The sequence below is a fragment of the Pan troglodytes genome, chromosome 6, assembly GCF_028858775.2.
Source record: "Pan troglodytes isolate AG18354 chromosome 6, NHGRI_mPanTro3-v2.0_pri, whole genome shotgun sequence".
NCBI classification, from domain to species: domain Eukaryota; kingdom Metazoa; phylum Chordata; class Mammalia; order Primates; family Hominidae; genus Pan; species Pan troglodytes.
Window position 1 is genome coordinate 86,577,331 of NC_072404.2, and position 27,366 is coordinate 86,604,696.

The following is a 27,366-nucleotide window of genomic DNA, read 5'->3' on the forward strand; positions in this document are numbered from 1 at the left end:
TGCCCAGATTTCGTATTGTTCAAACACACGTTTTACAAACAATTTGTACAGATAATGCAATCATCACAGGGTCCTGAGGCGACATACATCCTCAGCTTACGAAGATGACGGGATTAAGAGATTAAAGTAAAGACAGGCATAGGAAATTATAAGAGTATTGATTGGGGAATTGATAAATGTCCATGACATCTTCACAATTTATATTCTTCTGCTGTGGCTTCAGTCAGTCCCTCTGTTTGGGGTCCCTGACTTCCTGCAACACTTTATAATACCCATTTAGTTATTTTTAAACTTCTATTCTTTTGCTCACCAAAAAGTGTTTGTTAGGATTCAAATACTCAGGTGTTGAATTTTCTGCTTTACTCAGGGATTTGAATCTCTTTGATACTTAAATTTGGCCCACCAATCTACTGAAGTGATTTCTGTTGAGTAACTATAGGCTGAGTTGTGTGTTGTTGGAGGTGGATCACATTGAGTTGCAGACTGTATTAGTCCAGTTTCCATTGCTGTAAGGAAATACCTGAGACTGGGTAACTTACAAAGAAAAGAGGTTTAATTGGCTCATGGTTCCACAGGCTGTACAGGAAGCATGGAGGCATCTGCTTCTGGGAAGACCTCAGGGAGCTTTTACTCATGGCGGAAGGCAAAGCAGGAGCAGGCATCTTACCAGGCAGGAACACAAGCAAGAGAGAGGAGAGGGAGGTGCTACAGAGTTTAAACCAACCAGATCTCATGAGAACTCTATCACGAGACAGCACCAAGGGGATAGTGCTATACCATTCATAAAGGATCCACCCCCATGATCCAGTCACCTCCCATCAGACTCCACCTCCAACACTGGGTATTACAATTCAACATGAGATTTTTGACAGGGACACAGATCCAGACCACATCATTGACTTTGCCTGGATAGCAGTGTCAGGAGGAAATGTTTGACAAGTTTTCAATTCAAAGGCTTTTAATATCCATTCCAAACTGTATAGCAAGTGTGTATTCTACATACAGTCAACCAGTCCATATGATCCATGATAAATTTCAAATTTATGTTATTTTTCCTTCATACACAGGCATGCACATATACACACTGTTTAATCTGCTGGTGTTAGTTCTATGAGTGGCCCAAATCACATGTGGATGTGGAAAGGGAACACCACACATTGAGATTTCCTTTGGTGATATGCTCAACCCTTCATGCTGCACCCCCACCCTGATACATAGCCATAGAGTCCTCAGGCATGTGCTGAGCACCTGGTGTGTGACATGTACCGTGCAGGGTTCTTAGGACACTAGAATGATCCCTGGCTTCAGAGCACTTCCCATCTGATGGACAGACATATGAGCATGATTTCAACACATAAAAATAAGTGCTCTCATGGAGAAATGCATGAGAGATGGTGGCCTGATTCATTCAACATTTTCGAGTACCTGAGTGTCAGGCAGTGTTCTAGATGCTCAGGATCTATCAAGTGAACAAAAGAGCCAAAGATATTTGCCCAAAACGAAACACTTGCAGAAAACATAAAAGGGCTCATACCTGAGTTCTGAGGTTTGCCCTGTATTTACATGACAAATGAGAATTTCAGCGAACAAAACTGAATGGCTTCTCTACACTAGCAATAAAATGAGCCAAAAAATGAAATTGAGGGGAAGATTTCATTTGCAACAGAATCAAAAAGAATAAAGTACTTGGGAAATAATTTAACAGAGTAGACTTGTCTAAACATGCGGCCAGGATTTCAAGCCCCCTTACCAGTGAATTAGCAAGAGTGGAACTCAAACATCCTTATATTCTGCTCCCAAATTCCATTTTATGGTATCAATGGGGAAGTTCAAGTTGCAATTTTGAGTTCTTGTTCTTTTTTAAAGACTACTTCTGTGAGTAGCCGTGAAAGTCTTCACTGTTCATCACAATCTGCCTGGCAGAAGGGGAAGTGAAGGGCACTCGGGGATGCCTCCATGCTAAATGCACTACTACTGATGAATACTGGAAAGAACGCTGGGTGAAACAGCATCTTCAAAACATGAAGGTGGGGCACCAGAGGTCCCAGACTTTGTTGTGGGGAGCACCTCTGTCCCCACACTGAAGTCTTGCAGCCTAGAGCTGGGGTATACTGACAGACAGCTAAGAAGGGAGGTGATCTCAGCACATAAAAGGGGGCCTGAAAGGTGGGTGTCCACTACTTGACAGCATAGAAAGCAGCCAAACCCAGGGATCCAGCCCACTGTTCTCTGGGCTCACCCACATTTATAATGACAGCCCCTTAGGACAAGGTCAGGGAAGTGGCTTTTGTCTGTGATCAACAAAGTGAGGTAACAAATGACCAGCTATGTACATCTTCTTCATACATGTGTAGCCCTTGTATGAGAGATGCTCTGGTCTCTAAGGGCCCAGGCTCCATTTCCAGTTTCTCACTGCCTGAGCCCACTCCAGGCCTTTACAGATGCACTGGTGGTGGAGCCTCTGCCTAGGAAGGATTAAACACTGATTAGTCCGTCACATCCTGCAACAGAATTCCTTCTGGTACCCAGGCCACTCCCTGCCTCTTCTGGTTAATGTTTTGTGACTTTATTCTAGCGGTTTTATCCTGGCTCTGTTTCCTGACTCCGACTGTGTTCTGATCCTTATGTGAATACGCTTCACAGCTTTGGCCCTGTTAGGTTCTTTGCTCTTACCATTGGTTCAGTCTTTGAAGTTCTGACAGAGGCATATGGGTTTCAGTCTGGCTTATTTCCTGCCTCTCGGGCTCACAGCCACTCCAACCTGCTACCATCTCCCCCCAGGATCCTTGGAGGTAGAGAGGAAATAATTTTAAACATGGGTTAAATGATTGTTAAAGGTCTAAGCAACTGCAGTTTCACTAGGACAAATGTGGGTGACTTAAAGGGAATGACACTTATTGGCATGGATGTGTTTAGGCATGATTTTTATTTATTTATCTTAAAATTATTGCAACTTTGAAGTCATACATGTTGCTAAGCACCTGCATTACTCACCCACCTTGCCCATCGCATTTGCTCTCTTAACTCTTGGGAGGCCCCGTTTGCCCCCTTTGACCTCCCCCTCACATTCCTGTGGTGGCCACCAAAGAAGGAACAAACAGCTGTGAGAGAACAGTCCCAGAGTTCTCTGCTCATCCTGTGAACCTTGCCAACCACACAGAAGGCAGAAGAGCTGTGAGTAAGGCAGCTAGTTTTGTAAGGCACACTTTGCTCTTCCAGGCCTATGGACAGGCCAAATTACCTTGCTCTGCTCCATCTCTTACATTTGCCTTGTGTGACAGATAAATTGCAGTGGCAGTGAGTGAATAAACATGAATTCTTTTAACTGCATCATTGGTTTTAAGATAAGCTTAGATCAACAACAGTTAATGGAAATTATTAAACACTTATAGGATGTCAAATTATGTGTGAGGACTCAAAGATGAATAGAGCAGGGTTCCTGTCATCAAGGAATGCACAGTCTAATGGGGGGTAAATGTTTAAACATGTTGACCACAGTGTACAACGTGTGAAATAATAGAGGCATCTGAAAATACAGCAGCAGTAGGGAGAACTAATTGATTCTACCTGGAGGTGTCACTTGAAGGAGCCACAGGTGGTGGCCACTGAGATGCTTTAAAGGAAGAATAGGAGTAATAGGAGTGTTCCAAGTAGATAAGAAGAGAGAAAAGAAATTGCAGATAGGTAGAAATAACATGTAAAAACATGGCATGGTTTAGGAACTGTATTAGTTTTCTGTTGCTGCCATAACAAATTACCACAAACTTAGTGGCTTAAACACAAATTTATCATCTAATAATTCTGTAGGTCAGAAGTCCAACCTGAGCCTCAGTTGGCTAAAATCAAGGTGTAATCATGGCTACATTCCTTTCTGGAGGCTCCAGGGGAGCATTTAGTTGCTTGCCTTTTCCAGCTTCTGGAAGCCACCTACGTTCCTTGACTCATGACCGCCTTCCTCCATAGTCAGCAACAGTAGGTCAAGTCCTTCTCATATTTCAGATCTTTCCTCCTTCTCCTTTCATTTCATGTCTCAAATCCAGCCAGGAACAATTCTCTGCTTTGAAGTACTCACATGATTGGATTGGGCTCACCTGGTTAATCCACAATAATCTCCCCATCTCAAGGGGCCATTCTTAATCACATTTGCAAAGTCTCTTTTGTCATGTGAAGAAAGCCATCCACAGGTTCCAGGGATTAGGACATGCACATCCTGGGGGATGCGGGGGATTATTCTACCTACCATAGGAATTGTAGTTGCTATTACAGAACCAAAAGCATCATGGGAGATAAAGAGAGGGAGGAGACAGGTTTGGAGAAGGCGGCAGCTACCAGATAATGAAGACCCTTGTACACCATGTTGAGGAGCCTAGACTTAATTCTGAAGGTGATGAGGTCCTTTGAAGGGTCTAAAGCAAGGTGAGAATTGTGTTTCAATGGAGCATTCTGCTGGCAGCATGCAGGACAGACTCAAGGAAGACAAGTAAGGAAGTCCTCAGTCAGTTTACTAATTTATAGTGTACTGGCAGTCTGGTTACTACAGGTTGCTGAGTGATGAAAGGGGAGGGAATGAAGGGACAGAGCAGAGACTACTCTTTTGAGAAGAATTGAAATGAAAAGTCAAGGAGAGAAAGAAGGTAATTAAATGGGAGCGCTATGCCCAAGGTGGATTTTGTCTTGTTTTTGAAATGAGAGAGATGAGCAAATTTATAGTTTGAAGATAATGATAATGATTATAATAAAATAGCTAACACTGATTAAGACTTTATTTGTACACTAAGATACTATACTACATATGTACATTGATTCATTTTTTTCTCTCTTACAACTGAAGAGACTGAGGCAAGGACTAGTTAAATATCACTTCAAGTTACATAGTTTTAAAAAATAGCAAAGCTGGCCAGGCATGGTGGCTCACACCTGTAATCCCATCACTTTTGGGGAGACCAAAGCAGAAGGATTGCCTGAGACCAGAAGTTTGAGACCAGCCTGGGCGACGTAGTGAGACTCCATCTCTACAAAACATTTTAAGAATACCTAGCGGGGCATGGTGATGCACACTTGTAGTCCTAACTACTTGGGAGGCTGAGGCAGGAGTATCGCTTGAGCCACAGGAGTTCGAGGCTGCATTGAGTTATGATTACACCACTGTACCCCAGCCTGGGCAACAGAGCAAGACTTTGCCTTAAAAACAAACAAACAAACAAACAAAAAACTAGCAGAGCTATAATTCAAAACAAAATCCACTTGACTTGTGATATACTTGACTACTAGACTATGCTAGCCAGTAAAAAAGAAGAATAGGGCCATGCGTGGTGGCTCACACCTGTAATCCCAACACTTTGGGAGGCCAAGGTGGGTGGATCACCTGACGTCAGAAGTTCAAGACCAGCCTGGTCAGCATGGTGAAACCCCGTCTCTACTAAATATACAAAAATTAGCTTGGCATGGTGGCGGGCACCTGTAATCCCAGCTACTCAGGAGGCTGAGGCAGGAGAATCACTTGAACCCGGGAGGCGGAGGTTGCAGTGAGCTGAGATTGCGCCATTGCACTCCAGCCTAGGCAACAAGAGCGAAACTTCATCTCAAAAAAAAAAAGGAAGGAGTAGAGATTAAAAGGAGAGAAGCTATTACTGATGACTCAATGCCTAGGAAAAGATAGGAGAGCATATATTTGAAAGCACACGTGGAGGAGGAAAGGAATATGTGGCCTAATATTTTCTGTGAATGAGTTAGGTGTGTGAGAAAGCTAAAGCTTGAGATAACCTATGGGAAAAGTCAAAGGAAGCAGTTTTGAGAGCTCAATGCCTTTGGAAACTACTTGAAATGGCTGTATTGTTTATTTCCAGCAGTGAGAGGGGAGCAGGCGAAAGGGAGATGAGAGTGGTAACCATTTATGCTTTCACATTTATATTACCTTCCAAAGCATGCCAGCCATTCCCCAGAATGAAGCCAACCCACTAGGTAATGTCAAAGAAGTCACAAGAACAGGGTAGGCAAATAGCTATGACTACCTTGGACAAATCCAGGTTCCCTGCACACACCCACGCAAACACCTAATTGTTTCCTCATGCTGACCCCCTTCCAGATAAACTCACTTGGTGAAAGCTCTACTGAGCTATTACTTCCTTGAAATGTCCTAGAATTTCCATTTTTGAAATTTTTTCCATATTGTTACATGTCATCCATGAATCATGAACTCTTTTTAAACTTTATCTCTAGAGTAAATGTTTCCTTCCAGTCACATAATTGCCAGCAGGGCAATTCAGTAACACAGAATCTATTGTGAAATCATATTTATGAACTTATGACATTATATCTAACCTTTCATTGTGTATGCTCTTTGACAATTTAAGATTGAACTTTGTGCTATATTTCTTAGATTCTGCATTTTTGAAACATGACAAACTTGAGTTCTGTACCCACTTGTATCATGTGATGTGAAAATGCAACCATTTTCCATGTATGATACTGTTTATGAGTGAAACATTTTTATCTGCTAGAACTTAGTGTGAAGTTTCTAACCAGGGATCGACCTGCTTAAAGAGACAGTTTATAATTTCACAGAAAAGTCACTTTTTGATGAATGTTGACATCTAGATTATGATTTTTTATGTTTAAGGCAGCTAAAATCTATTCTCCACAGTTTAGTTTTTTTAAGAGAGATTTGTTTTTTTAGAGGAGACTGAAATAACAAAGTTTATCAACTAACATTCTGAACATCTATGACTTTACCTTTTCCAATTTATGTAGAAACTGCAAGAACATATCAGGTGTTTTACCCTGTCAGCTTTCTTTGCAGGTTTGTAAGGCACCAAAGGCCAGCAGAATGATAGAGACAGAAAACAGGAAAGGAAACCTCTGTAGTTTTCCTGCTTTTCTGTGGCCATAAAACTAGCCAACATGTATCCTTGGCCCACCTACAATTAGGCTTCAAACCATTGCTGTTTTTTTGTTTGTTTTCTGAGACAGAGTCTTGCTCTGTCGCCTAGGCTGGAGTGCAGTGGTGCAATCTCGGCTCACTGCAAGCTCCACCTCCTGAGTTCATGCCATTCTCCTGCCTCAGCCTCCCGAGTAGCTGGGACTACAGGCGCCCGCCACCATGCCCGGCTAATTTTTTGTATTTTTAATAGAGACGGGGTTTCACTGTGTTAGCCAGCATGGTCTCGATCTCCTGACCTCATGATCCGCCTGCCTCAGCCTCCCAAAGTGCTGGCATTACAGGCGTGAGCCACGGCGCCTGGCCACCATTGCTGTTAAAGATGGGACTCAACTTAGGGGAAATACAGCTGAGCATTCAGTAAGTCAGAGCTAGAATCTGCCTATATCTGCCACTAGGACCTGATCACAGTACTCTCTAAATTCTAATTCTCTCTGAATTCTGCTCTAATTCCCTCTTGTTTACAGTGATAGTCTGCAAGCACATTTTTAATAGCCTTTTGTTATTAAAAGTAATACATATTGGAAAAATTAGAAAACACAGGCAAGCAAAAATAAAAACATAAAAGCAGCACATTCTTACTACCCAGAGCACATCATTTTAACATCTTAGTTCTTATCCTTCTGGATCTCTATATATTCACATACTCATATGTAAAATAAGGTCATCTTCTATGGACAGTTCTTGCTTTCTGGCTTAACAAGATGTCTCAGCTTCACTTTGTGTCTTCCCTGTACCAGACCTGAAATCAACCATTTCTAACACTTGCTGCTTCCTTTTAGTGGGAAATAAGATTAAAGACCAAAATGTATTAGGGGTGCTCATTGTTGTTAATGTGGCATTGTTTCTAGACCATTATATATTTTTTAACCTTTAAGTTTAGTGATACAAGTGCAGGTTTGTTACGTAGGTAAACTTGTATCATGGAGGTTTGTTGTACAGATTATTTCATCACCCAGGTATTAAGCCTAGTACCTATTAGTAGTTTTTCTTGATCCTCTCCCTTCTCCTCCCTTCCACCCTCTGACAGGCCCCAGTGTGTGTTGTTTCCCTCTATGTGTCCGTGTGTTTTCATCATTTAGCTCCCACTTATAAGTGAGAACATGTGGTATTTGGTTCTCTGCCCCTGTGTTAGTTTGCTAAGGATCATGGCCTCCAGCTCCATCCATGACCCTGCAAAGGACATGATCTCATTCTTTTTTATGGCTGCATAGTGTTCCATGGTGTATGTGTACCACATTTTCTTCATCCAGTCTATCACTGATGGACATTTAGGTTGATTCCATGTCTTTGCTATTGTGAATAGTGCTGCAATGAACATACACATGGATGTGTCTTTATAATAGAATAATTTGTACTCCTTTGGGTATATACCCATTAATGGGATTGCTGGATCAAATGGTATTTCTGTCTTTAGATCTTTGAGGAATCACCACTGTCTTCTACAATGGCTGAAATACTTACACTTCCACCAACAGTGTATAAGCATTCCTTTTTCTCCACAACCTCAGCAACATCTGTTATTTTTTGACTTTTTAAAAATTGTTGTCTTTAGTTCTGGGGTACATATGCAGGATGTGCAGGTTTATTACATAGGTAAATGTGTGCCATGGTGGTTTGCTGCACCTGTCAATCAACCCATCACCTAGGTATTAAGCCCAGCATGCATTAGCTATTTTTCCTAATGCTCTCCCTCCCCCAACTAACAGTAGCCATTCTGACTGGTGTGAGATCGTGTCTCATTGTGGTTTTGATTTGCATTTCTCTAATGGTCAGTGATGTTGAGCTTTTTTTCATAAAATTGTTGGCATTGGCCACATGTATGTCTTCTTTTGAAAAGTGTTCATTTCCTTTGCTCACTTTTTAGTAGGGTTATTTGGCTTTTTCTTGTAAATTTACATTCCTTATAGATGCTGGGTATTAGACCTTTGTCGGATGCATAGTTTGCAAAAATTTTTCCCATCCTGTAGGTCATTTACTCTGTTGATAGTTTCTTTTGCTGTGCAGAAACTCTTTAGTTTAATTAGATCCCGTTTGCCAATTTTTGTTTTTGTTGCAATTGCTTTTGGTGTCCTCATCAGTAAATCTTTGCCTGTGTCTATGTCCTGAATGGTATTGCCTAGGCTGTCTTCCAGGTTTATTATAGTTTTAGGTTTTACATTTAAGTCTTTAATCCATCTTGAGTTAATTTTTATGTATGGTGTAAGGAAAGGGTCCAGTTTCAATCTTCTGCATATGGCTATCCGGTTACTCCAGCACCATTTACTGAATAGGGAGTCTTTTCCCCATTGCTTGTTTTTGTCAGGTTTGTCAAAGATCAGATAGTTGTAGGTGTGCGGTCTAGGCTATTTAATGGACAAAGCTAGGGGAAAAAATTTTAAGCATGAGTTCATACTTGTATTTGCACTTCAATTTTAACTTTGTAGTGTTTTCACTAATTTGATTTTACAATTGTATCTCTTTTACACAGGAAATTGATTTCTAATGTAATTGACATTAAAGTTTTCTTGAGTTTACCATAAAAATCACTCTTTTAAAGTGTTTTTAATGGCTTTTAGTATATATACAGAGTTGTATAATCATGGCATAATTGTGGAATATTTCCGTGACACCAAAGAAACCTTGTGCCCATTAAAAGTCATTCCCCTCCCACTAGTTGTCTTATGTGTAGGAAACCACTAAATCAACTTTCTGTCTCCAAAGATCTGCCCACTCTGGATATTTCATATAAATGAATAACACAATATGTGGCCTTTGGTGTCTTGCCTCTTTCACTTAGTATATAGATTTCAAAGTTCATCCATGTTACAGCAGGTATCAAGACTCCATTCTTTTTTATGGCTGAATATTCCATCCTATGGATATATATTTTTTGTTTGTCCATTTGTCAATTGATGGACTTGTAGGTTGTTTCTCTTTTTTTTTACTATTATGAATGATGCTGCCATATTTGTGTCCAAGCTTTTATATGAGCATATATCTTCAATTTAATTGAGTACACTCTTTGCTTTTTCACGTGGATTTGAGTTATTGTTCCTTCTTTCCAGCATGAAGAGCTTACTTTATTATTTCTTATAAGGCAGGTGTGCCAGCAATGATTTTCTCTATTTTGGTTTATATTGGAATGTCTTTATTTCCTCTTCCTATTTGAAAGATATTTTTGATGGATATAGGATTCTTGGTTGACAGGTGTGTGTGTGTGTGTGTGTGTGTGTGTGTGTGTGTCTGTTTTTTCTTCACTTTAAATGTGTCAGCCACTGCCTTCTCCCTTCCATTATTTTAGATGAGAAGTTACTCTTATGTGATTCCCTTGTACATAATAAGCTGGGGTTTTTTGTTTTGCTTTTTGCTGCTTTGGAGATTTATCTTTATCTTTGGCTTTCAGCAGTTTGTGATGTATCTGAATGTGAATATCTTTTTGTTGATTCTACTTGGGATTCTTTGAGCTCCTGAATATGTTTTCATCCCATTTGCAAATTTTTTTATTTCTTTAAGTATGTTTTCTGTTCTCTTTTTCTCTAGTTCTCCCATTACTTGTAATTTAGTGGGATTAATGTCCTCCATTTCTGTAACAATCTGTTTGTGTGTCTTCATGCTTTTTCTCTCTGTTATTCAAATTATATACAGTAGTCCCCCCCACCATCTGCAATTTTATGTTCTGCGATTTCAGGTATCTGTGGTCAACTATGGTCCAAAAATATTAAGTGGAAAATTCCAGAAGTAAACAATCCATAAGTTTAAATTGCATGCTATTCTGAGTAGTGTGATAAAATCTCTCATGTTCCCACACCATCCCACCTGAAATGTGAATCATCCCTTTGTCCAGCATGTACACACTGTGTATGCTACCCACCCATTAATCACTTAGTGGCTGTCTTAGTTACCAGGTCCACTGTTGCAGGATTGCTGTGCTTGTGTTCAAGTTACCCTTATTTTACTTAATAATGGCCCCAAAGCACAAGACCAGTGATAGTGGCAATTTGGACACGCCAAAGAGAAGCCATAAAGTGCTTTCTTTAAGTGAAAAAGTGAAAGTTCTCAATTTAATAAGGAAAGAAAAAAAAGTTCGCTGAGATTGCTAAGATCTACAGTAAGAACAAATCCTATCTGTGAATTGTGAAGAAGGGAAAATAAATTTGTGCCTAGCATAAGTGGGTTTGGTACTATCCATTCAGGGATCCTCCTGGGGTCTTGGAGCACATCCCCCATGAATAAGTGGGCACTACTGCCTTCTCTACTGATCTACAAGTTTACCGATTGATTCTTCTGCTTGCTCAAATCTACTGTTGAACTCCTCCAGTGAATTTTTCAATTATGATTTTCTACTTAGGAATTTCAGTGTAGCTCCTTAAAAATTTCTTCCTACTGACAATCTCTATTTGATGCATTGTCATCATACTCTCCTTTAATTTTTTAAACATGGTTTCTTTCATTCTTCAAACATATTTATAATATTTTCTTTGAAGTCTTTGTTAAATCTAACATCTGCATCCTCCCTAAGAAAGTTTCTGCCTGTTGTTTTTTTTTTTTTTTTTTTTTTTCCTCTGCAGAAAGGAACTGGGCATCTCACTATGTGGGATGGGGGTCATATTTTCTTGTTTCCTTGCAAGTCTCATAATTTTTCATTGTAAATTGGACATTTTAGGTCATATATTGTAACAACTCTGGATTCTGATCCTTCCCAGGCTTATTGATGCTGTTTTGTTCTTGTTATTGTTGTTCATCTATTTATTTGTTTAGTGACTTGGCTGGACTAATACTGTGAAGTATATTTTTCCCCTGCAGTAGGCAGCCTCTGATGTCTCTGCTTAGATAGTTGTTCCTTGTTTTTTTGTTTTTAAACTTCAATTCCTGGGTGTTGCCCTGGGTCAGTCACTGATCGGTCAGAGGTCACGCTTAAGCCCACTGAGCCAGTAAGGTTTTCATCCTTTTCCATTGGGTCTGTGTGTGGCTTGGGAACAACTTTTGGAGTTCGAGGAGTTTATATATCTGCCACTTTTAACTCAGGGACTGACTTGGAAGTACCCTGTCTGGTTGATCTTGGGTGGTCACAGCCATGGGCTTTTCCACAGTCTCCTGGACCACCAGTATCAAGTGTGAATTTTTTTACTGTCCCTCGTCCCAATTTCTCTGTTAAACTTCTGCTGGTCTGCATCTATTAGCATCACGAAACTATTAGCCTATTCTGTTAGCCCTTATTATATCTGTTTCTCTATGTCTGTTATTTTTTACATTGCTCTGGGACTTGAATATCCTACACTCTGTTCCAAATAAAGTCAAAGGCAGGGCTACAGAGCTGCAAGTCCTCACAGCTTGCTCAGCCCCCAACCTGGTTAGAGCCTCTGTGTTACTGAGCAGGAGCTGGGGATATGGGGAACTCTGATCTGTTTTGTTTGCCCTGCCCAGGGTCTCCCTGTAGAGCAGGACATTAGGGAGTTAGTACTGGCACTACCGAACAGCTACAGCTGCCTGTGGGGAAGAAGGGGAGGATGAGTGCTGAGTGCTACCGTTTCTTAGATCTTCACCTGGGATAGATCTTGATCCTCAGCAATAGGAAAGTGGGGGACATGGGCACCTCACTGGCTGCAAGCCTGCCCAGAATAGTTCTGAAACCTGAAGCTAGAGGGATGGATGCAGCCCATGGTTCAAATGCCACAGTTTCTTGCTGAGCTTCAGTAGATTTTATCGAATAAGTGTTTCTCAATTTATTATATAACCTTAGGTCAATTTCCAGAGACTTTAAATGGTTGTCTCAGATTATTTTGACCAGTTAAATCAATGCTTCTTTTGTTTCTTTTGTTTGTTTTTTTTTTTTTAGACGGACTCTCACTCTGTCACCCAGGCTGGAGTGCAGTGGCGTGATCTCAGCTCACTGCAACCTCTGCCTCTGGGGTTCAAGCGATTCTCCTGCCTCAGCCTCCCCAGTAGCTGGGACTACAGGCATGTGCCACCATGCCCAGCTAATTTTTTTTGTATTTTTAGTAGAGATGGGGTTTCATCATGTTGGCCAGGCTGGTCTCAAACTCCCGACCTCAGGTGATCTGCCCGCCTCAGCCTCCTAAAGTGCTGGGATTACAGACGTGAGCCACAGTGCCCGGCCAAATCAATGTTTCTTTGAAGGAGAGAATTCATCAAACTCTTCATCCCACCATTTTGGAAGTCCCACCCACCCCCTGGATTGGTCTGTAATTTATAATTTTACTTATTTGCTTTAAATCAGCAGCCCCCAACCTTTTTGACACCAGGGACCAGTTTCGTGGAAGACAATTTTTCCGTGGGGCAGAAGGAATGCTTTTGGGATGAAACTGTTCCACCGTAGATCATCAGGCATTACATTCTCATAAGGAGTGCACAACCTAGATCCCTCACATGCGCATTTCACAATGGGGTTTATGCTCCTATGAGAATCTAATGCCACCGCTGATCTGTCAGGAGGCAGAGCTCAGGTGGTAATGCTCACTTGCCCGCTGCTCATCTCCTGCTGTGCAGCCCAATTCCTAAAGCCCAGGGGCTGGGAACTCCTGCTTTAACTTGCAATACTAAAACATTGCAAAATGCCAAATACAATCATTTACTTAAAATAAAACCGCAGAATGTAGTTTCAGTATTCTGTCATTTTTTTTTTTTTTGTATCTGTCTCTTCAAACTTTGGCCTACCTTAAGGCAGAGCCTATGTTATATTCATTTCTGTTTTTGTTATGCAGGGAGCATTAAGTAGGAAGTAATGGTCTTTTTAGCTTAAGAACAAAACTAAATACTATCTGTTTTTTTGAATATTTGAGTCCACAATTACCTTACCCAGTAGTTTACCTTCAGAAAATGGCTGGTTAGCTAGTTACTGGGCTAGCCCCTAGTTGGTCTTCATTGTACCCATATACATACAAACACACACTCACATATTTACCTTTTCATAATCTTTTCCCAGCAACTTTTCTCCTTTAAGTGTGTCCATTTGTAAAGGCTTTTTTTTTTTTTAACTTATTAGATTTTAAAGCCATAGTAACTATGGTCTGTACACTTTGGGAAACCAATGAAAATGTTTGAAACATGAAATAAATTATATATTGGCTAAAAAATACTGCAGAACCAAAATAAGTATCTGTAAAATGTAATATTAAGTCGACTTACCAACAGCAACTCAACAGTTAAAAAGTTACAAATAGACCGGGCGCAGTGGCTCACGCCTGTAATCCTAACACTTTGGGAGGCCAAGGCGGTGGGTTGCCTGAGCTCAGGAGTTCGAGACCAGCCTGGGCAACATGGTGAAACCCCATCTCTACTAAAATACAAAAAATTAGCCAGGTGTGGTGGCATGCACCTGTAGTCCCACCTACTTGGGAGGCTGAGGCAGGAGAATTGCTAGAACCCGGGAGGTAGAGGTTGCAGTGAGCCAAGATAGCGCCACTGTACTCCAGCCTGGGCAACAGAGCAATAATCCATCTCTGGGGAAAAAAAAAGTTATAAATAAATTATATTTAAGGTGGCATATGAATAGATTTTAAGATATTTGATACAGGTAGAGTATCCTCAAAGGTCTTAAAGATCTTGTTCACCATATTTCACCCATAGATTAAAAAAAAAATGAGGGTTGTAGGGATTGGAAGCCAGGCCTGGCACCAGATAGTATGGCCCTCATGAAAGATCCCCAACACTTTCACAAAGAAGAAATGGTTTCATAATGCATTTAACATTTTTCTACCCTGATGCGGGTAGAAAGACCATGAAACCCCACTGTATAGACTCAGACTTTTGCATTTTGATAGCTGCATTCATTCATTTGCTAACAAATATAAGCAATTTACCTAGCACCTGGGTATACTGTGCCTGGGATTATACTGTGCCTGGGATTCTAGTAATACTTTGGCTGAGGATACAGTGAAGGACAAGGTAATCTGGGCCCTTTCCTCATAGGTCTTATATACTAGCTGGGGAAGTATAAAAATGTTTTTAATAATGTAAGTAAATTTATTCTTCCAGATTGTAATGTTATGAAGCTCAGCGTTCTTTAGAGGTAGGAGCAAGTACACGTGGTTATCTTCTTTAGATTTGGAAGTCAGAAAAGGCCTTCTTATGAATTCATATTTAAGCTGAGACATGAAGAAAGACTTGGAGTGAAGTAGGGGGAGTAAGGAATGACTAATCAGAGGCCCTGGAGAAAAAGAGAGACTCATACATCTGTGGAAATCAAAGGCAGCCAGTGTGGCAGAAGCACTGAAGCACTGGGAGCTTAAAGAGGGTGTTGTGAAAGGAGGCTGTGGGGGTGTTGGGGTCAGGCAGGACCTCAAGGTCTTGAATACCGAGGGTCTTGAATTTTATTCCACTTGAAGTGTTTTGAGCACCCAGCATAACATAACCTCGTCTGATTTTTAAAAAGATCTCCCTGGCAGAAGGGCAGTTAGGAGGTTTAGTAATGGTCCAACTGAGAGATGATGAGACTTGGGCCAGTGGGATCAGGGAAGGAAGAGGAAAGTGGATGAATTCAATAAGCACTTTAGAGGTAAGGGCCAGGCTTTCACGCCTGTAATTTCAGCACTTTGCGAGGCCAAGGCGGGTGGATCACCTGAGGTCAGGAGTTCAAGACCAGCCTGGCTAACATGGTGAACCCCCATCCCTACTAAAAATACAAAAAATTAGCTGGGCGTGGTGGTGCGCCCCTGTGGTCCCAGCTACTTGGGAGGCTGAGGTACGAGAATCACTTAAACCCGGGAGGCAGAGGTTGCAGTGAGCCGAGATTGCACCACTGCATTCCAGCCTGGACGACAGAGTGAGACTCCGTCATAAATAAATAAATAAATAAATAAATAAATGTAAGAACAACAGGGCTGAAAAACACAAATATTCTCTTTAGTTCTATTTTGATACTGTCACTAGCAGTTGAAGTCAAACCTAATACAAATGCTCATTGCATTATGATTTTAGGATGGTAAAACTTTAGTGTTTGACGATGTTTTATGATGTCTGTTAACTAATTATCACCTAACTCAGAAAACAGATCAAAAGTCATTTTAACTAGAAATAAAATGGGAATAAATAGTACCTCTTTATGCATTGGAAAACTTTCCATGCTTCTTTGACAGCAGAGGCAAAGGCATCACGGTACAGGGGAGTGATCGTGGGTTTTTGGAGCTGAACCACTTGGGTTTAAATTCTCACCCTGCCTTTAACTAGCTCTATAACCTTGAACAAATCATTTTTCTAAACTTTAGTTTCAAATGGAGATGATAATCTTTATTTCACAACATTTTTAAGAATGAAATAACTGATGGGCAACACATACTCTAATAGCTGTTCAATAACCATTCATTTTCTCAACTTACAAATAGCCAACCTATAATCTACACTATTCAGATTGTTTGTTAAACCTTGAAATTTTTTTTAGAGTTAGAAGAATTTAACTCAATCCTCTCAATTTCCAGACAAAGAAATAACAGCCTAGGGAGTTGAAAAGACTTGCCTGAGGACACAGAATGTACTGGGGGCAGAATAGAACTAGCACTATTTTCTCCAAACACCTGGCATGTTTCCAGTACACTACATTGCCTCGTGTATCCTCTAATGTTTAATGGAGGATTTTATAAGATAACCATATATCCATTCCATCCCCTGCTTAAGCCTAAAGAGAATGGTGATTAACAGTGACCTTATGTTCTCTTTGCTAGTTACATGCTATGGGAAAACTTCCTGGAACCAGAATGGCAGCGTTAAAAGCCAAGTATACCTTGCTGCATGACGCCGTGATGAGGTATGCAATTTACCAATATGGAGACATGATTAATCACCTTTAAATTTCTTACTGGTGATGAGACCTGTCTTCATTTGCATTCCCCCATAAGCAGACCCTGAGGCAAGGATTTGCGTTCAGGGAGTTTGAGAAGTGGTACGAGAAAGCATCGTGAGAGAGTGGGGAAGTGCGACTGGGAAGGAAGGAATCTAGCCTTGATCAGGCCGTGTACATCTGCGAGTTTATATGATGGGCTACTGGGGCTCAGCCTCACAGAGGAGCCTCTGAGTGGCTCACCTCAGCACTCTCCCACTGAAGGGTGAGGAAACTGGAATATTTGCCCACCAGTTTCCACCACTCATTTATTACAAATCACTTCCAGGGAGATTAGCTCTTGGCACTTCCAGCTTGCGCTTTGACAAACCAAGCAAACTTTGATGGCCAGAGACAGCTCTCAGGCGGAGGGACACAGGTGCTGCTGATACATATGGTAACTGTCCACTAAAGCTGCAGGTGGGCAAAAGGATTCTGGTGGGACACTGACAGTCTCTGCATAGGACACACCTGCAGGACTCTTCTCCCGTGTCTGTTCATCACTCAGAGGTGTAGATTCTCCAACAACCCCAGCCTGAGTCTGCTGAGACCCTGTCTGTACTTCTCACCTCCTCCCCATATCACAAGCTACTTACACCTTACAAGTCCCAATCAGCAACAGGTCAGAAGAACAGGCTATCACAGAAGAGTCCAGCAAGCCTGCCTGAGCACTGGCTATTAGCCACTGGGAATTAAGAGGGCAGGGGAGTGAAGAAAGAGGGAAAACCCTAATGTGCTGTGATTCTTTACCACTCCCAAGCCTCTTTCTTTCCTTCCCCCACCTCTTGTCTCAGGGCCTTGCATTGTATCTTCATCAAAAGCCAAGGAGCAACAGCAACAGATAGAAACTCCATGCTGCCACTCCCCAGCCATCCTCTCCCCACAATTCCCAATCACTTCCCCTCCTTCTTATCTTGCCCAGAGATATCTGGCTACTTTGAAGGTAAAAGCATGAGGGAAGAGTGAACAACTTGGAAAAGAGCAGAGCTGCATTCCTATGCAAACTTCAAGTGCACCCAGGTTCCTCACACCCCTCCAAAGCCCCCAGCCTTGGTTCCTCATCCTCAAGCCCAAGCCAAGTCCTCACCCCCACACCTAATGGAGGTTCCATTCCCCCGTAGCTGGTCACGCCTGCCAGTGTGTTCTCAGAGTTCTCAAGGCTCAGGAATTTTGAGACTTTAAGTGGAAAGTCTGGAGTAATCTTTTACAACATACTTCACACTGCTTAACTGAGAGGAAATGCCATGCAGTTCTCTGGGCATCCCTCCAATCCTCTTTGCAGATACAAGGAATATCAGTGTTTCCTGCCCTCTGGATAGCTCTTCTTTTTTTTTAGACAGAGTCTCCCTCTGTCACCCAGGCTGGAGTGCAGTGGCCTGGTCTTGGCTCACTGCAAGCTCCGCCTTCCAGGTTCACGCCATTCTCCTGCCTCAGCCTCTTGAGTAGCTAGGACTACAGGAGCCCGCCACCACACCCGGCTAATTTTTTTGTATTTTTAGTAGAGACGGGGTTTCACTGGGTTAGCCAGGATGGTCTCAATCTCCTGACCTTGTGATCCTCACGCCTCGGCCTCCCAAAGTGCTGGGATTACAGGCGTGAGCCACCGTGCCCAGCCTGGATAGCTCTTATCTAGAGCCCAGTGGAGATTTGCAGGGTGCTTTGACTTAACTTCCTCCTCCCCTGGCCCACAACTCAGCTCCCTGGCCCCTAATGACAAGTAGCAATGCAGGACCTCAGCTATGGCACTATTTCTTCCTCTTCCAGGTTGTGTTGCAAAACAGTTAACTTCCCTTCTGCTACCCACATTTTACATCTTGACCACTTAGTTCCCTCTAATGCCATTGCAAATACTCACCATTCTCTCCTACTCCCAATGCCTGATGGGTGGGAAAGATATGAAGTAGACTCTTCATTCGTGCTGCTAGGACTACAGCTGGGCAGATATAGCCTGGAAATATTGAACTGAAACTGAATGAGTCTTCCATAGAAACCATGTTATAAGAGTTGTTAAAGTCTCTTCTACTGGTATCATGTTTTAAATACATGTGGGTAAGTTGCGATTTGTGTTCTGGCTGGAACCCTACCACCCTGTCCTTTCTATGCAAAAACAGGCACTGTAGCCTGGTCCAACAGCTTACAATTTCAATAGCTGAAGCCTGACCTATTAAGGAGACCAGATAACTTTAGATTTACAAAGTTTATTAGCATACATGGAAATTGAATTATAGGAGAATAATTCCAGCTTTCATTAATGAAAATTATTTGAGGTATCACTGTAGCTATTGTTGTTGCTATTTGGTACCTAACATCATGCCTGGAACGTGTTATGTCCCAGTAAATGTTTTGCTAGATGCTATTGAGCAAATGACATTATAAAACCTGGGAAAATGGATGTATCTGTACTGAATTGAGAATATCACAAAGGTGAGGCAGACGCAAGGTAACTTCAGTTGAGATTGGCTTGATCAAGTCATTGGGCGTCTCTGCAAATGAGCTGGAACTTGAAGATTTATCTTGGTGAGGACAGTTGGTGGGGAGCATACATCAAAAGAGAGCTCTGGCTCTAAAACAGGAAGTGGTGAGGGCTTACTTCAAATAGGAGAGGTAGCTAATATAAGGGTTTCTGGGAAATAGGAATCATATCTACTGGTAAGGTTGGAGCCGATGCTTGCTGATGCTAGCTTGCAGCATAGAGGAGTTCTATAAGATACTGGAGATTCCGCCATGTCCTTTTTCTACATCCTCTGACAGATGTTTAGTCCTTTTCCCTACATAGGGCCAAGGTCATAGAATATAACTGGGGTTGTAGGAATCTCCCTCTACCGTGACCTTCAAGTCCATCCAGCTCTAACCAGTGTCCAATTTAGAATCAGAAATATGTAAATTTATTTATATTCATAATTGCGTATGGGAATTTCTCTTTCTAGTTTCCTAATAAAGTGCCATTAGAAAAGTTTCTGTTTTTTCATAGTTCACTAAGTGGGGAGAGATTTTCCTACAATAATGTTACAAGAATTCAAGAGAGCTAGGGTTGTTTGGGGAGTTCAAGGGAAAACCTCCTCTTTCTGTATCATTTATCCCCTTCTAGTAAGTCATAATCATTCTTCAAAGTCAAGTTCAAATGTCACATTCCCATTGAGTGATCCTTTCTCTGTTGTCTCCTGCTGTCTTGATCTGGACACCAGCGGTAGTACTTGTCATCTGGTATTCCTCCGCATCTGCCAGATTGTAAGATTCTTGAAGCTAGGAGCTAAGCCTTATTCACCTCTTGCACCTAGCATAGTACAGTCATCTCTTGGTATCCTTGGGGGATTGATTCCGGGACCTCCTGCAGATACCAAAATCCATGGAGACTCCAGTCCCTGATATAAAATGGTATAGTATTCACATGTAACTTAATCACATCCTCCTGTATACTTTAAATCATTTCTAGATTACTTGTGATACCTAATACAATATAAATGCTATGTAAATGGTTGTTATGCTGTATTGTTTAGGCAATCATGACAAGAAAAGTCTGTACATGTTTAGTAAATAAACAATTTTTAAGTAAACATTTTATTTTGGAATAATTTTAGATTCATAGAAAAGTTGCAAAAATAATATACGAAGTTCCCGTCTATCCTTCACCCATTTTCCTCTAATGGGAGCATCTTACATAACCATGGTCCATCAAAACTAGGAAGTTAACATTCGTATATTACTATTAATTAAACTCCAGATTTTCAACAGTTTTTCCACTAATGTTCTTTTTTTTGTTCCAGGACCCAGTGCAGTATACCCCACTATATTTAGCCCTCATCTCTCCTTGATCTCTGTGACAATTTCTCAGTCTTTCCTTGTTTTTTTAAAATCACGTTGACATTTTTTGTTTTTTTTGTTTGTTTGTTTGGGTTTTTTTTTTTTTGGGATGGAGTCTCACTCTGTCGCCCAGGCGGGAGTGCAGTGGCTCAATCTCGGCTCACTGCAAGCTCCGCCTCCTGGGTTCATGCCATTCTCCTGCCTCAGCCTCCCGAGTAGCTGGGACTACAGGTGCCCGCCACCATGCCCAGCTAATTTTTTGTATTTTTAGTAGAGACGGGGTTTCACTGTGTTAGCCAGAACGGTTTCGATCTCCTGACCTTGTGATCTGCCTGCCTCGGCCTCCCAAAGTGCTGGGATTACAGGCGTGAGCCATCGCGCCCGGCCACGTTGACAGTTTTAAGAGTGCCAGTCAGGTATTCTATAGAGCATTTCTCAGTTTGGAATTTTTCTCATATTTAGGCCAGAGTTAGGTGTTTTGGAGGAGAATACCACAAAGGTGAAGCAGACTCAATTTTTTAACAAAAATTTTCCCTCGTGGTTGGTTGAATCCACAGATGTGGACTCACGGACATGAAGGGTCAACTGACTTGGCACAAAAATGTCCCAGAGTTGAGTTGATCTGAGGAGTGGGGAGCAGCTATCCTCACTAGACCCCTACAGGAGCCACCGAGGGTGTACATGTCTCATTACGTGAGTCTCTGTTTTTCATGTAACCCAGCACACAAGAGTCAGAGGTCCAACTGCTACAGAATGCCAAACGTTTCACTGAGCAAATACAACAGCAGCAGTTTCACCTGCAGCAAGCTGATAATTTTCCAGAAGCATTCTCCACGGAGGTCTCCAAAATGAGAGAACAACTTCTCAAGTATCAAAATGAATATAATGCAGTGAAGGAAAGAGAGTTCCATAATCAGTACAGATTAAATAGGTAAGTGCACAGTTCTCTCCAGCACACTGAAAAGTCTTTTCCTCATAAATAGAAAAAAATCAGATTAAGTTGGAGGTAATTGAAGGAGTAGGAGATAGCAGTACGATGATGATTGCAAACCTAGTTCTCTTGATTCCTTAGAATGGAATGGGAATTCCCTGAACAAGAAAGTTACACTTCTCGAATAAAAGCTCAGGTGACAGAGATGCCTGCTGTGTTTTTCATGTCAGGAAAGCCATCTCATTGAGAGCTGCAGTCAGAGAACACACTCCACCAAACCAGTTATTAGCATTCCCTTGCCCTTCCCCTGCCCTGGCAGTGGCCCCCTCATCCTGTGACTATAGCAGTACCAGAGCACGCATCTGCATGGTGAGCACTTCTCCCCACATGCATTTTCCAAACAAGCCTCCATGAGCTGAGGGTCACATGTCATCTGGCTCACTCTATTCTTCTAAGAGAGCAGCAACGGGACCACATATGCAAACTTCATCTCCTACTACTAGATTGTTCCTCAGGATCAAGGAGAAAAGGTATATCCTTTTGGAAGACACATTTACTTATCCAAATTTAGAGGACGTCATTTAGTGAACTAAAGCAGACATTAAGTGCTAAAAGGGGAAATGTTATCTTCAAAATCTCTTCTAACATTCCCCCCATGGAGTAGCAAGTCACTGGAGGAGTTTGTTCAGCAAGTCATACTATTTAGATTGAATTTGAAAATGATTGCAATTCAAGTTTTCTGCTGTGGTGTGCTGTGTGCTGTGCCTGGGTACAAGAGAGAAAGCAAAACCGTTTCTCCTAGAGTTTGTTACCATTTAAGGTGGCAGAACTTTCTCTGGCTATTTTTAAGAGTAGGTGGACTTCTGACAGTGCAAATATAATTCAGTCCTTCCTAGAGATAAGCAAGTGACTTGAGCAACCTCTCAAAGACCTTGTAAGCCCTGGGTTTAAAATCCTCTCTTTGGGGCCTATTTTTTCACTGGCGGTGGGTGGGGGTGGGGTGTGAATAAAGAAGGTCAGTTTAATCAAGAGATCCTATTCAGGGGGGAAAATTGGAGGTTTTTTTGTCTTTCAATCTAAACTTGTTTCAGGCTTACCAGTGAGCTCTATATAAAAAGAAAGCCCAGTTATTTCTGTGCTCTGTAAGTGCTCTTTCAGTTGAGAAAATAATGAAATTAAAACAATTGGTGGTTGTTCATTAGCATTGAAAATATGAATGCTTGACATTTCCATGAAAGAGTAAGAAGAACATAAGTCAGTTGATATTTAAATTGTTTAAAATTTCCAACTATTCCTGCCAAGAGAAAAAAACAAAAACAAAAACCAGAACTGTTGCCCTTTAGGTATAGACAGGCACATTATTCACTGAGATGGGAAGGAGACAATGCATACTGACCTGCAGTGAATAAGAACATTCAAAATGCACATTTGCAGAAATGTTTAGTGTGTATTCTTTTTGAATTTATAATGTATCATTCTTAAGCTTGAGAAGATTCCCTTGCATTCTCAAATATTAACAGCTCAAGAACAAGCTTATTTTCATAAAAGTAATGGTGATGCCAAAAGAAATACCAGTAAAGAATGAAGGGCTGTGCATTTCATTGGCTTAACATATTTAGTATCACAGTCGTGCACCACATAATGGTGTTTCAGTCAACAATGGACTGTCTATATGGTGGTGGTCCCGTAACATTATAATGAAGCTGAAAATTTACTTTTGCCTAGTATTTACTATTCGATACATTTTATTTTTATTTTGGAGTGTACTCTTTCTATTTATGAAAAAAATATTAACTGTAAAACAGCCTCAGGCAGGTCCTTCAGGAGGTATTCCAGAAAAAGGCATTGTTATAGGAGATAACAGCTCCTAAATACCTGCCAGTGGGACAAGATGTGGAGGCAGAAAATAATGACTTTGATGCTGACCCTCTGTAGGCCTAGGCTAATGTGTGTGTTTATGTCTGTTTTTGTTATTGTTATTGTTGTTGTTCGTTTTGAGACAGAGTCGTGCTCTGTCGCCCAGGCTGGAGTGCAGTGGTGCAATTTTGGCTCACTGCAACCTCCACTTCCTGGGTTCAAGCAATTCTCTGCCTCAGCCTCCCGAGTAGCTGGGATTACAGGTGCCCACCACCATGCCCAGCTAATTTTTGTATTTTTAGTAGAGACGGGATTTCACCATCTTGGCCAGGGTGGTATTGAACTCCTGTATGTCTTTGTTTTTAACAAAAATGTAAAAGTAAAAAGAAATTTAATTAAAAACCTTACATAATAAGAATACAAAGGAAGAAAATATTTTTACACAGCTCTACAATGTGTTTGTATTTTAAGCTGTGTTATGGAGTCAAAAGCTGAAAAAAGTAAATTTTGTAAAGTAAAAAAGTTACAGTAAATTTATTATCAAAGAAAAATATTTTTTATAAATGTAGCCTAAGTGTACAGTGTTTATAAGGTCTACAGTAGTGTAAGTAATGTCCTAGGTCTTCACATTCACTCACCACTCACTCACTCACCCACTGACTCACCCTGAGCAACTTCCAGTCCTGCAACCTCCGTTCATGGTAAGTGCCCTAGACAGGTGTACCATTTTTTATCTTTTATGCCATATTTCTACTGTGTGTATTCTTTGTTTAGATACACAAACACTTATTGTGTTACAATTGCCTACAGTACTCAGTCCGGTAACCTGCTATGCAGGTCTATAGCCTAGGTGCAGTAGGCTTTACCACATAGCCTAGATGTGTAGTAGGCTACACCATGTAGGTTTGTGTAAGTGCACTCCGTGATGTTCACACAATGATGAAGTTGCCTAACGACGCGTCTCTCAGAATATATTCCCATTGTTAAGCAGCACATGACTGCACATGACACAGAAACCAATTCCCTCCACACCCTCCCACTGACCCTCCTTCCCCCTGGAAAAAGTAGATATTTCCATCCCCACATAAAAATAAAGAGATGAAGCTAATGAGAGAAAACTATTCATCCACATATACAGATGATATTTGTCAGACCAGCACAACAAACTCTTATTGAGTTTCTAGATAATAGAAGCCCAAATAACTAGCACTCCTCCACCCCAATATCTTCAGGAACTTCTGAATCATTGGCAACTACTAAGAACAACATATTTTTCAAATACTCTAGAGAAAGGATTTTACTGTGTAATTTTGTCAATTTTTTTGTGTATGTTCACATAACATAAATCTTTTAATGTTAATAAATCTATCTGGTTGGTTGGTTGGTTAGTAATTAAATCTATGTTGCAGTAGTTTCTGGATTAATATTTATGACTTGATAAGTATGCAGTTCAGGAAATAATATGTAATCTATTTAAAGTTAAATTAATACATTGTAAATCCATAATAAAGTAATTAAATACTGTTGAACTTACTTTTTGAAACAAAACAGGAGTACTTACCTCTCTGAACAGTTTGAAAAGATTTTTCAGTAGTCTCTTCAACCTTTGCCTTGCCTTGACTGTGTTACCTTTTGGGGCTTCCCTGTTTTCTAGTAATTCCTAAAATTTTACAGCAAATACGTTGCGTCTTTCATGCAAAATCTGACGCATTCTGACCAGTCTTGGTCAGTTGGGGGAAACAAGGCTGTGGTGAGCTGGCACTGCCTGTTGCACTGTGAACACGGAGAGTGGGAACACTCAGGCCGCACACGTGCAGGGCTGTCCTGACGTGACCTTGACCTTGGTGACTGTTTACTCTCCCGTGGCTGGTTCCTGTGGTCCTTGTTGCACATTCAGGGTTTATTAGTTGTTTTCCATTCTTGGTCCAGTGCTGATAGCAAAGTTGGAACCAAGAAACAACAGATCTGGTAACAAAGGAAAGGAGGAATGATCTTAGCAACACATCTGGAATTCCAGAAAATTAGAATGTGACAGAAGAGGCATGTAGGTACTCAGGAGTAGTCACAAGGAAAAACTCATAGCTAGAACAGATTTTACCTTAATTTAAAAAAAAAAAATCTTTGCTCTTCTGTGGCAACAAATATCTTAAAAGAACTAACTTAGTTAGAACAGGTTTCTCTGAATGTGTTTCTCATTACTCAAAAAGAAGCACCTGAGACACTTGTTTGAAAGGAAGATCCCATCCAAAAAGTAATGATTATGATTTTTGCCCCAGCCCACCGCCCCCACCCAAAGTGACATTTGCTTATGTGACTCTGACTCACATTATAGTTAGAGGACCGTGGGTTCCAAAGGTGGTTCTCAGCCCTGACTGGTCAGTCACCTGAGTCTCCTCTCAGTGATCAGTCTATGCATAAACACTTCCAGTGACAGGAAGCTCTCAGCCTCCCACAGAGGCTCATGCCAACTTTGGAAATGCTCCTACACTTAAATGGTTGTTGGATTTGTTCATAAACCTACCTTCTTGCAACTTTCACCCATCCATGCTGTTTCTACTTCTGTGGTGAATGTTGCCTCTCACACATGTCAGCATATCGGGCTTCCTGCATTATCTCTTCACCCATAGATCCTTAAAACCAAAAGCCTTTTGACGTTGCTTTAGAAAGGAAGTAAATCCTAAGGAGCTTTGATGTTGAAGCACACCTTAGTCAGGAAAGCTGAAAAATGTCAGATTTAAGTTTTAATGCAAGTTTGAAAGGTTAGGAGTTAATACATACCAGGAGGCACAGAAGCATGTTTTTGCCCCAGTAATCCCATGCAAAAGTGATAACCCAAAAGGAGAGAAAAAGATATAATGCATAAAGATATTGATATTTATGAAAGTGAAAAATTGGAAGCAATCTGAATTCTCAAAAAATGTGGAATATTTAAATAATGCATTCCAGAAATACCTTGTTACTGAACCTCTGTAGTCAGAGCGGTATTTGTGTGTCAGTTTAGCTTTGACTGTGTGACTTTGGAAAAGTTGCTTAACTCCTCAGTTTCTTCATTTGTACAACAGAAATCACAATTCCTACTTAGCAAGGTTGTGAATTTTAGATATGATAAATTTAAAGCACCTGGCACACAGTATGTTCAGTATATGATAAATAATACTTAAGATTATTTTATTATGGTATATCTACCCAGTAGAAAACCTTGAAAATAGCTATTATTATAAAGTCTGTTTAGCAACTTAGGAAAATATTTTAATTAAATGTTAGGTAAAAATGGATTCAACCACACATATACATTTAAAATAAGTTTATTAAAAGATAACAGGGAAAATAAAAATGATCAACCATGTGTGATGGAGTAGGATTATAATCTTTAAAAATAGAAAAATACATTCCTTTTAGAGGAAATAAGTCAGTATTTCTTAATAAAAAAAGAAAAATGTATCATAGAAATGTAAGTTTTAAATGTCCTAAAGAATTAGTCATTTTATGTTTGTTTAAACATAAAAATATACTTAAAGGAAAGACCATAAGTCACATCTTGTGAAAGAGCTTGCTGTCACCATTTTGAAACTCAGAAATACTCAAGTTGCCTTTACAACCGAAAGATAGTAGCACACTACCACCCCCTGGTGGCAGCATGCCCAAGGTGTAGGATCAATACCTGGGAAGTAAAATACCACTAATGTATACGCAAGCTCTAAAAGCAAAGGCATAACTATTTAAAGATCTAAACTCAGCTTCAATTTGTGGTCTAGACAACTAATCTATATTAAATCCAATGTGACACATGTATTACAAAATTCATCTACATTATTGCAAATAAAATGTCAAAAATAACAATCCCATTAAAAAGTAGGCAAAGGACATAAATAGACATTTTTCAAAAGAAGACAAATGGCTAAGAATCAAGTGAAAAAAGTTCATCACTAATCAGAGAAATGCAAATTAAAACCACAATGATATATCATTTTATACCAGTCAGAATAGCTATTACTAAAAAGATAAAAAATAAGATGTTGGCGGAGT

The 27,366-nt window shown here is 40.7% G+C and overlaps 2 protein-coding genes across 22 annotated transcripts in view; one reads left to right on the forward strand and one right to left on the reverse strand.

Moving 5' to 3' along the window:
* The window catches only part of CCDC146 (coiled-coil domain containing 146), a 256,062-nt gene that overhangs the window by 181,694 nt on the left and 47,002 nt on the right, over nt 1-27,366 (forward strand). For 9 of the 18 annotated variants that reach the window (XM_054687080.2, XM_063813785.1, XM_063813796.1 and 6 more), the window contains 2 exon segments: nt 16,597-16,679; nt 21,274-21,483. The exons of 2 other annotated variants lie outside the window; for them this stretch is intronic. In XM_054687080.2, the coding sequence (XP_054543055.1) occupies nt 16,597-16,679; nt 21,274-21,483 (293 nt within the window). 18 annotated transcript variants of the gene reach the window in all.
* FGL2 (fibrinogen like 2) overlaps nt 1-27,366 on the reverse strand; it is a 64,848-nt gene that overhangs the window by 27,169 nt on the left and 10,313 nt on the right. For 2 of the 4 annotated variants that reach the window (XM_063814632.1, XM_063814631.1), the window contains exons 4-6: nt 25,862-26,058; nt 24,902-25,305; nt 18,607-18,699 (exon numbers count right to left, since the gene is read on the reverse strand). The gene's annotated coding sequence lies outside the window, so the exon portion shown is untranslated. The remainder of the gene's footprint in view (nt 1-18,606; nt 18,700-24,901; nt 25,306-25,861; nt 26,059-27,366) is intronic. The other 2 variants (XM_054655894.2, XM_054655893.2) reach the window with 1 other exon arrangement.